The sequence below is a fragment of the Manis pentadactyla genome, chromosome 12, assembly GCF_030020395.1.
Source record: "Manis pentadactyla isolate mManPen7 chromosome 12, mManPen7.hap1, whole genome shotgun sequence".
Taxonomy (NCBI): Eukaryota; Metazoa; Chordata; class Mammalia; order Pholidota; family Manidae; genus Manis; species Manis pentadactyla.
In genome coordinates this window covers 13,578,396-13,588,235 of record NC_080030.1, presented here as the reverse complement: position 1 = coordinate 13,588,235, position 9,840 = coordinate 13,578,396, and the positions used below count along the sequence as shown (strand labels likewise).

Below are 9,840 nucleotides of genomic sequence, written 5' to 3'. Positions count from 1 at the left end.
TTAGGACGCCCCCACACCCCACATGGCCTGAAGCTTCCCTGAGGCTGAGGAGCAGCCCACCACCCCCTGCCGATCGCCCCAGCCCAGAAACTCACCTGGCCCTGGCCAGCTGGTAAATTTACATCTTGTGGGGCCTGAAGAATAGTCACTTTCTGCCGGCCCCCTGGCCTGGGGGCTCCAGCTGGCAGGACAGGCTGTAGCTGCAGGACAAAGGGACACCTGTGAACCCCTGGAGCCACACGTCAGGGGGCCTTTCTCCCAGAGCCTCCCGGCAGCTGCAGCCCACACCTGACTCTGGCCGGCCTCACCTCTCCTCCTCATCCAGGGGCTCCACGGCCTGGGCAAAGCACCGGAAGCGCTCATCAGGCTCCAGGTCATACACCTTGGCCAGCTTCCTCTGCATGGTGATCTCACTTTGGATGACAGGGAACTGGGGCAAAGAAAGAACAGGGTACAGAGAAGGAGGTGTGTGAGGAGTGGGGCACTATGATGGTCCCGGATCTTTGCTCATGGGAACCCGCCTTCCCTCCAATGCCATCCAGCCCTGCCTGTTCTGACAGTTGGGTCTCCAGCTCCTCCTCCAGGAAGTTGGCCTTGATGCCACACCCCATCCCCCACCTGACAAAGCCTTGAGTGTCATGAGATCTGGGTGTCTTAACTTTCTCAAGACACATTAGGCCCAGAGGATGGGCTGGACAGGGTCCTGCCCAGGGGGTCTTGATGGCAGGAAGGAAACCAAAGTGCATCAGAAACAGCCCCCTGAGCCCAGAACAAGGCCGGAACATCCTCACCCTTTCTCAAGTTGGAGGCCCACCAGGGCCTCCAAGGCTGTCCTGCCCAGAAACAGCACCCAGACCTGGCCCAGGCTCGGGGCTACCGAGAAGCAGGGACTGCACTGGGGAGCTGAGGCCTCCGGTGGGAAGGCACTGCCAGCCCCCTGATGTGCTTCCTGCCCTGAAGGAGCAGCATCCCTCCCCCTGGGCAGGGCCTGAGGAGGAGGCCAGTCCTGCCCAGATGCTGCCCCCTGGAGCCCTCAGCCCCACCTGCCCTGGGGCCAGGACCGGGGCTTAAGCCGGTCCTTCTGGCAGTCCTCTCCAAGAAGCCCTGCTCTTGGGGTGGAGGGGGGACTCAGGAGTGTGGGAGGCCCGGTGCTGAGAGGTCTGGGCTCACTGGGGGCTCTCTCCTCTCTAAAGCTCACCATCCTACCCCCCTGTGCCCCTCTGGGCTCACTCACATCCTCATATTCCAGGTGTTTGTCTATGGAATCGTCCAGGATCAGTCCAAGGTAGGGGACCACGTCCTGTGCACCGGGTTGGGGAGGTGATGAGTCCCTGCCTGCCTCAGGGGCGCCCACAGAGCCTCCCCTGAACCCCACATCCGCAGCCCCCAGCTACCTTGGACCACCCTGTGCTGCCTCCCCACCTCCCTTCGCCCAGCTCTCCCCTCCTGGGCCCTCCCAGGGCTGGCTTTTGGCCAATCCCAGGCCCTGTGGTCCCTGCTCCTGTCCTCCAACTTCCCCCTGTACCCAGCTGCTCTCGCCCTCCTCCTGGTCACCCCAGTGCTGGCAGCTCAGGGCTGGTGGCACCAGGAGCAGGTGCAGGGTTGCCCCCACAGCCCCGAACCTGGCCACGCCTCTCTCACCTTTGTCCTCCTCTCCTCGGGTCCCATGCGGCCCCGCTGCCTTGCCCTCAATATGGACTCCAGCTCCTGCAAGGTCCAGGACACTCAGGTGCTCATGCTCCCCTCCCACGTGGCCTCCCACAACCAGTCCATGGTTGATGGATGCCAGGCCCCCAGTAAAGTGGAGCCAGGGAGGGAGACAGATGAGGCCCTTGGGGGCCTGGGGAACCCTACCTCCATCAGCTCCCCCCTCTCACCCCGCACACCTGGAGTCCTTCCCAAAGCTGTGCCACAGCACGGAAGGGGACTTGCCCCGAGGACCCCTCCCTTCCAGACCTCCATTTACCTTGAACAGCCGCTTCCTGTGAACCCAGTTGTCCTGTGTTTTCAGGTCTTCATATACCATCAGGCAGACACTAAGGGGAGAGGAGAGGAGGAGGTAGATACATGGCCAGCAGGTGGAGAGCCTCGGGATCGACCCCATTTCCTGGAGATCCTAGAAGGTCCACTAGCCTGCAGGAGGCTTTCCACCACGGCCCTGAGCCCTGGGGAATCCATGGCCTGTGGAGGGGGCTTCATGTTTCCACCCAGGGCCTCCATTCCCAGTTCTCCCCAGGGGCGAATCTGCTTTGGGCGAGGTCGCTGTCCTTGGGGCAGAGACCTCCTGCTGCAGAGCACAAGCTCAAGATCTCCAGTGGGCTTCAACCCACACTTGACATTGCAGGAAACTGATTACTGCAGGGGTACCCGTGGCCTAACCCACAGGGGGCCCCAAGAGCCTGCCATCCCTGTCCTTAAGCTCCGCCACCTCCCAGGAAGTCCCAGCCAACTGAGGGAACACTGCCAGATGTCGGTGTGTCCCTGTCCACTCAGGTGCCCTGGTTCCAGGGACAGGAGTACCCACCAGGAAACATGTCCCCAGGTGCTTTCCAGACGATGAATAGCAGGGCTCTGCAGGGCCAAGACAATGGCATGGAGGGCAGTGTAGTTCCTGAGGTTCAGACTCCCCTGGGACGGAAGACAGAGCTGAGAGCGTGGCCTGCTTCTCTACTCTGTCCCCCCATGAACTCCTGTCCTTAAGGAGACAGACATCCAGGGAGCCCAGCACACCTACTACCTGCTGAGCAGCCCTCCTGGGTGGAGGACTGTAGCTCAACCCAAGGAAGGGGCCAGGGATGGCTGTCCCCCCCTTGGGACCTGTGAGTGCAGGTCTGCACACCCCTGGCAGGAGGGGCCCAGGGACTGTGCAGGGCAGACCACAGGCACCCATTCTGAGAGCTGGCCAAGGAGGGGACCCCGGGGGCATCCCATGACATACCATGGCCACCCAGATCCAGAACCTAACCACTTCGGCCCTGTCCGAGGCCATCATGCTCGGGGTCCCGAGGCAGGTGGTGGTGACCAACTTAACCAAGGCATCAAATTCCCTGAGGACCCTATACGTCCTATACGTGGTGAGAGCCAGGCGCTCAATGTCTCCCATCTGTGGCTGGTTCCGTAAGTAACTGTTAAATTCCGCAAAGTCCATCCTGTCGTACAGCCCCTGGGGATCACAAGGGAGGGTCATCCAGCTGTGCCCCTGGTGCCCCTGTTCCCAGGCAGGGTCACCGGTCAGAGCTGGAGCCCAGGCAGCTGAGGACGTGCTGTGAGCCTCGTGGCCATCCGGACTTCAGACCCTGTCCACTGAGGCACCCAGTGGTGGGGAACAGAGGGGCTTTGCTCACAGGCACCCTCACTCACCTCCTCCCTGCAACAAAAGGCAGCTCACGCCTGCCCAAACTGGGGCATCTGCCACCCCGTGGACCCCACTACCCACTCAGGTGCAGTTTCCCCCAAAACAACTCCACCCAGAGCCTTTGTTGGTGTCAGTGTCTCCCACAGTCAGTCCATGGCAGGGGCCTCTGAAGTGTGGAGGCTGTGGAAGCCTGCCAGGCCAATGGCCCGAGGACCTAAGGCCCTGGCAGCACCTCCCTGAGCACCCCTCCCCTGCCCTGCCCCTCCCAGCCCGGCCAGGCCCTGCCCACCTTCCCTCCGCTCCAAATCATTGGTCTGCAAGGATCCCTAAGGGCCGGCCCTATTGTCCCCGTGTGGTCAGTGAGGGCTTGGGGGCGAGGAGAGTCTTTCAGGGCACATGGTGAGTCTGGGGGGAAGCTGGGACATGGGCCCAGATCACAGGAGTCCACGTCAGGGACGGCAGGTCTGGGGCAGCCCGTGACACAGGGAAGGCCCACCCCCGACCCTGAGAGCCCGCTCAGCTCACCGCACAGATCAGGGTCAGCTGCTCGGCCACCAGGCCATGGGGAAATGCCAGAATGGTCCACTCCTCCTTCCTCCACACGTGCCGGGTGATGGCGACACAGGCGCGGGTGGGCTCCGGGTCCGCCTCTGGCTCTGCCAGTCCCGGTGCCATTCCTGCAGGTGCCACGGGACCCGGGACCAAGGGCTCATGGGGCTCCAGCTCGGGGCCTGGCACCGGGGCTGAAACCACTCCTGGGATGTCCCAGGGGCTCATGGGGTCTGGACATGGCTCTGGCTCTGTAAGGCCTGGTACCATCACGGCAGTTGCTCTGCGCACCAGGCCTGAGGGCTCCTGGGGCTCCAGCTTGGGTCCTTGCCTCAGAGCTGAGGCCTCTGCTGGGATGTCCTCCAGCTCTGCAGGGGCTGAGGCGGATGACAATGGCCGTAGCTCCCGCACAGGGGTCTGAAAGAGCGCCTGGACTCGCTGTAGCCACGAAGCCAGCCTTCCCTTTGTCTCTGGAGCCAGCTGCGTCTGCCGTGGGTCTGGAGCGCAGGACACAGAGAAAGGGTCACCCCGGGGCTGATTTCGCATGACTTACAATGACAGAAGAGCCCTCAGTGCCTTGAAGGGAACCCCAGTCTGGGAAGCCCACCCTAGACAGTCCCCTGGCCGCAGCCCCTCACCTTCCAGCTCTGAAAGCGTGGGCCCCAGTTGCTCGTCCTGCCAGGTAACGTGCCTAGCCCGTCCCATCCTGCGGCTGGGGTAAGGCCTGGGGGTGGCAGAGTGAGAAGCCTGGTCTTTCCAGCCGCACTGCCCTCCGGGTCCACCCTTGTGTGGGCCTGGCCGCTGTGCACTCCCCTGCCTGTCCCGGCACCTGCCCCTCCCCCTTCCTGACCCTGCGTGTCTGTCCTGGGACCCCATCCTCTCCCATCCTCCCGAATAGGAAGTCCCCAGTCGTCAGCCCACCCATGGGAACCCAAAGATGAGTGACCTGCTGGGCTCTGCTGTGCTCCCCCAACCCCAAGCCCCAAACTCCTCCTCCCCCCATTCTGTGAGATGGGCAGCACCTCCTCTGGACCCAGTGAACGCTCACATTTTCAATTCCCCCTCTGGCCCCTCGTCATGCCCCCTGTTGCTTGAGGAGGCCGTGACGGCATCAGTCGTGACACTCCCTGGCCGTGACCTGCGGATGATGCCTGAAGTGACTGCCCGAGTCCACCCGGGATGGGGTCCCAGTATTGTGTCTGCTTCCTTCACTCAGTTGTGCTAAGTGTCCCCAAAGGGTCTGCACAAAGTGGGCACTGCGTACCTATTGTTGCTTAAGGAAGTCCTACCAGAACTTCTCCAGGTACCCCTCTCCTGCCCCCAGAGGTCCCTCATGTGGCGACAGTGAGGACAAGGACCCGGCCCAAACACAGGGAATCGCGAGCCTCCGTTCCAAAGGCTGCTTCCCATGTGCTTTTCCAAATGAGCCAGGCTCCAGGCCACTGACGGGTGAGGCCAAAGGCTTTCATCGGGTACAGAGAAGTAAGCCCCGAAGTGGCCCAGCTTGGCCGGCAGTCCTTTACCATGCCGGGCACCAGGGGAACCCCTCTAAGGCTCCTCCCATGTTCCCCATGGGCACCCTAACAGGCTGATCGCCAGCCTCCCTGCCTGTCAGAGGAGCACGCTGAGGCTCAGACACGTGGGGACATGCAAGACACACCGCGGGCTGTGGGCAGAGGCCCGACTGGCCAAGGAGGGGTTGGGTGCTCACCGGGGGAGCCGCTGGCCCGTGGTCAGCTGGTCAGCATCATCGGGTGGGAGTGTGGCCTCGGGAGCGCTCCGGCTGGTGTTTGGAGCTGGTTCCACTCGTGCCTTTCGCTTTGTCCACTTCCTCCTCACACCTATCCAGGGATCCCTGCACTTGCGGACCTCAGTCCCATGGACAGATGGCTCAGGTTCAGGCTAAGGGGGGAAACAGGGATATAGTCAGTGGGAAACCCAGGAATCACCAGGACGAGGCAGGTTTGCAGCTCACCCGAGAGCCCCCAGCCCCCTGGGGTGCGAGCAAGGAGAGGCACGGGGTGCCCCCGGGAACAAGGTTCCAGGCCCTCTGGAGTGGTCCTGTCAGCCACTCTCGTGGGGAAGCCCTGGGAGGGAAGGGATCCTGGGTGTAGACAGCCTGCCCCAGGTCCAGGGAGATGGAGTAGGTGAATCCATCCACCAGCTCCTCCACGCTCCCCAGGGTGGAGCTCTGCAAAGCCGGCACCTGGTAGCTGGGGAGGAGGCACCCATGGTTGCGTGGACCTCCCCACAGGGGGCAATGTGGGCCCCCAACTCTGCCCCCGAGATCAGGCCCACAGGGCCATCTGCATAGACATCCAGTCCCTCAGGGAAGAGGAGGACACCCCTGGGCTCAGGATTAACATGTGGGTGGAAGTACCTGGTCCCAACACTCACCTCCATGTCCTGAATCATGAGACCAGAGCTGTGACACTGACTGCCCCCTGCTCCCCAGCCTTCAGTCCCACCCATGCCCCATGCCCACCGCACACACACAAGGGGCCTGGGGAAACGTCAGCCAGGATGGGTCACACTCGTGGCCTGGCCCTGGAATGGCCCGCTCTGGGCTGCCCTGTGTTACCTCGGGGCTCCTCGGGATACACGGATAGAGGCGTTGGAGGAGGTCACTGAGCCAACGCCCACAGCGAGCAGGAAGACTCTCCCTCTCGGCTTCCCTGACTCCCTCGCTTTCAGAAGGCTCCGCACAACAAGACCGCATGTTGCTCTGTCGAGCGCCTCCGGTCAAGTGAGCTGGACTGGGTTCTGCGACCAGGAGCTGGGTTCCATCCGTCCGGGTCACAATTGAGGTTCTACTTGGCGTGTCATCAGTGACATCACTTCTTCAAGGGCCCCTCCCTGCATTCAGACACGCCCACGTGCCCCTCTGGGCTGCTGACTGCCCACCCTCCTGGCCCTTGCCATGCATGAGTACACACATCTCCACCAGAGCCCTCCCCACGCTCTCTGGCAATGTCACCGGGGTCCCAGCTCTGAGGAGACAAGAGCTGAGCTCAGTCCGCTTTTTCTCACTAGTTCCCTGTCCTGCTGAGGCCACAGCACCTCCCAGGACCTGCCCAACATCCCAACCTGCACAGGGAGGGTCACGCCAGACATTTCTCCCTAAGGACATCCCCAGGGATACATGGATGACACCTCCAGCTCCTGGGGACTGGCGTCACATGTGTCTGACACACAGACTCAGAGATGGAAGAATGCCAACCAGGCTTGGCATGGAGCATGGAACACCACGCAGGTCAGGCCGGGGTCCAGGCCGTGTGATCTTGGGCAAGTCAGTCCCCTTCTAGGCCGTTTTCAGGTGTGCACCTTGAAGGGGCAGCAATGAGAGGAGATCCAGGTGTTGCCATCTATTGCCTTCCACCTTCCACAGGTCCAGGCTGCTCTCAAATCTGAAATCCGCACCAGGCGTGTGTGTGTGTTTGGGGTGGTGGTGCAGATACAGCATCTTATTCTTCACCTTAGAAGGGATAGCTTGGCATGCCCACAAGATAGATTTCTAGTAACTTCTCTAAGATGAAAGGTCCCTCAATTTTTGTTGGATTTAGTCCACCTTCTGACATGTGACTGCGCTGTCAATATGCCTAGATGAGCTGTACTTCCTGATCACTGGGTCCAGTCAGCCTAGTACCATCAATGGGATGGGCCAGTGTGACGGCTTCTGGAAGAAAAAGGAGATGAAGCTTCCTTCTGTCTAAATGACAACCCAAGTCTGGAGGTCTGATATGCCTCTGAGATAGTTTTCTCTCCTTGCCGGCTGAAAGCTAACTGCCCTGCTGGTCTTTACTCACAGGAAGAGAACAAAGAGCATTTTCCTGACCAATACTTACACACTGGGTGCTTGGGGACCAAGTGATGAAGCCCCATGTGCAGCAGGAACTGCAGTTTGAGACACTCTGATTACACTGACAATCATTCACTGTCATCTCCAAGATTCGTCTGTTTTCTAAGTAGGCTAAATGAGTGACTTCAATAAGGGTATGTGGAAATCACCACCCGTTCTTCTTTCAAATCCTTGGTGTCACCAGGCATTACTGCTTTCAATGTATACAGGGAGTTCTAGAGGCTTGTACTTGCCCTGCCACACAGCATGAACTCCTGGCCGGCACAGTCCCCCGTGTCTAGCAAGGAGGAAGCCGGGAGCTCTGCGTCCCTGACAGCTCGGCCCTGTGGCCTCTGACACTGAAGGAGCGGCACTGCGGGCACTTGGTCGGGGTGGGGGGTGCTGCTCCTGATACCAAGACCCGGTCCTCGTCCCTGAGGTCAAACCACAAAACACAATGACAAGGGTTTGAAGAAAGGAAAGAATAGTTTATTGACTTGCTAGCAAATGAGGGAGTGGCCAGCTCCTGCCTTGAAGAACCACCGTCCTCCTGACACAAGCGGTCAGGGCTTTTCAAGGGGAAATGGTAGGAGAGGGGCTGGGGTGCCGACACATGAAGTAGCAGCCTGCAAAGGTCCAAGCAGACATTCCTCCTCCGATTCACTAGCTTTGTGTTTTTCTTTTCTGATGCTCCTCAGTTCCCGGGGACTGGATGCTTGGGGTTGAACAAAATCAGCTTTCAGCTTTAACTCTGACCCTCAGACTAGGAAAATCTGAAGAACAAGAAGAAACTGCCACCCCATCCACCTCTGCCCATTAGTGGACAAAGTTTCTGGGGCTGTTTGAGTTCACTTTCTAGTAAATGTTAGTGTTCAGTTTTGAACAAAGATTTGATTCCCCTTTTCTTCTATTACAAATTCATTTCTTACTGTTACATTCCTTAACAGCAGCCCAAAAACTGATCATGAAATGCCTTGAGGGAGAGTTTCTGACTATTACCTGAAGATAGGCACAAGTTGAAAAACACAGCTCTAAGCGTTTCTTGGAATATCAGTGCTGGCTGATAAGACAGGAACTGCCATCTGCGGTTCAGATTTCCAGTGGACTTGGCTTATGTGTTCAAATTCTGCAAATGTTGCTGTTAGAATCAGCAAGGGGCTGTCTCCTTGCAAGTGCTTGGAGCTGACAGCCTTGCATTTAATACTCGCATGCAGAATTTTCTCAAGAGCCCCTCCCCCACTTCTAGCACATGAAGAAGTTGGGGAAATGAGAAGAGGGGGCCCACAGATGCCTTTATGTCCAGACCCACTGCCCCACTCCCTCCACAGAGGCCTCAGGAGCCAAGGGGGCAGTGCTTGCAAGCCTAGGGCCTCCACTTTGCCTTCCAGGCTGCTCCCCCTGCTGCTGCTGCTGCTGCTGTTGCTAAGCTTGTTAGCACTTTCAGAAACTTAGGAGAGAAACACAAGCGCAACTTGGGCCTCACTGAGGTTTCGGTTCAGTGAACAGGTGAGCCTACAGCTCCCAGGAGTCAGCCTGACCTGGCCCTGCCCCTGCCAGTCCTTCAGTTCTATCTGTGCTGTGAGTACCAGCGCTGGCCCTTCCTGCTGGGAACCTGTTAGCCGATGCCGTTGCTGAGTGCCTCCTGCCTTGTGCAGCCGGCCGGGTATGCAGCTGCCCCCATGCTGCCCCCTCTCCACACAATACCCTGGGACTCTGATACTACGTTCATGTCTTCTCTCATTCAAGTTTTTAATTTTAGCCATTCTCATGTGCATTGTCTATGTTTTCCACCTACATTTCACTTCCATGTCCCTCATGAGTCATTAAGAAAAAAAAAAGTCGAGCCACACATGGACTTGGAGCAAATTCTTGCAAGTCATACCTCAACAAAGGACTTGTATTTACAGTATATAAAGACCTGCTACAGCCCAATGGCAAGAAGACAAGTAACCGTTCCTTGTTCCCCTGGAAACAGGAGGAAAGGCAAGTGAGGTGTCCCAGGAGTCCCGCCAGTTAGGTGAGGGAGATGGCCCCCATCACCAGCCATTGTCAAACTTGACCTCCATTGCTGCCCAGCCCTGGCCATCCTTCCCTGGAC

At 59.1% G+C, this 9,840-nt stretch overlaps 1 protein-coding gene and 1 long non-coding RNA gene across 3 annotated transcripts in view; one reads left to right on the top strand and one right to left on the bottom strand.

Annotated features, from left to right (window-relative positions):
- Positions 1-108: 108 nt before the first annotated feature.
- Positions 109-9,840, bottom strand: part of LOC130679876 (uncharacterized) — a 36,819-nt gene continuing 27,087 nt past the window's right edge. The window contains exons 2-4 of the mRNA XM_057489427.1: positions 3,881-6,301; positions 309-430; positions 109-200 (exon numbers count right to left, since the gene is read on the bottom strand). Coding sequence (XP_057345410.1) covers positions 146-200; positions 309-430; positions 3,881-4,450 — 747 coding nt within the window. The 5' untranslated portion in view covers positions 4,451-6,301 and the 3' untranslated portion in view covers positions 109-145. The remainder of the gene's footprint in view (positions 201-308; positions 431-3,880; positions 6,302-9,840) is intronic.
- LOC130679881 (uncharacterized) lies at positions 6,297-8,629 on the top strand. 2 transcript variants are annotated; one of them, XR_008992875.1, is made up of 3 exons: positions 6,297-6,711; positions 6,938-7,157; positions 7,713-8,629. It is a non-coding gene; the product is annotated as an uncharacterized LOC130679881 (long non-coding RNA). The 2 variants fall into 2 exon arrangements; XR_008992874.1 differs by having other exon boundaries at positions 6,297-7,157.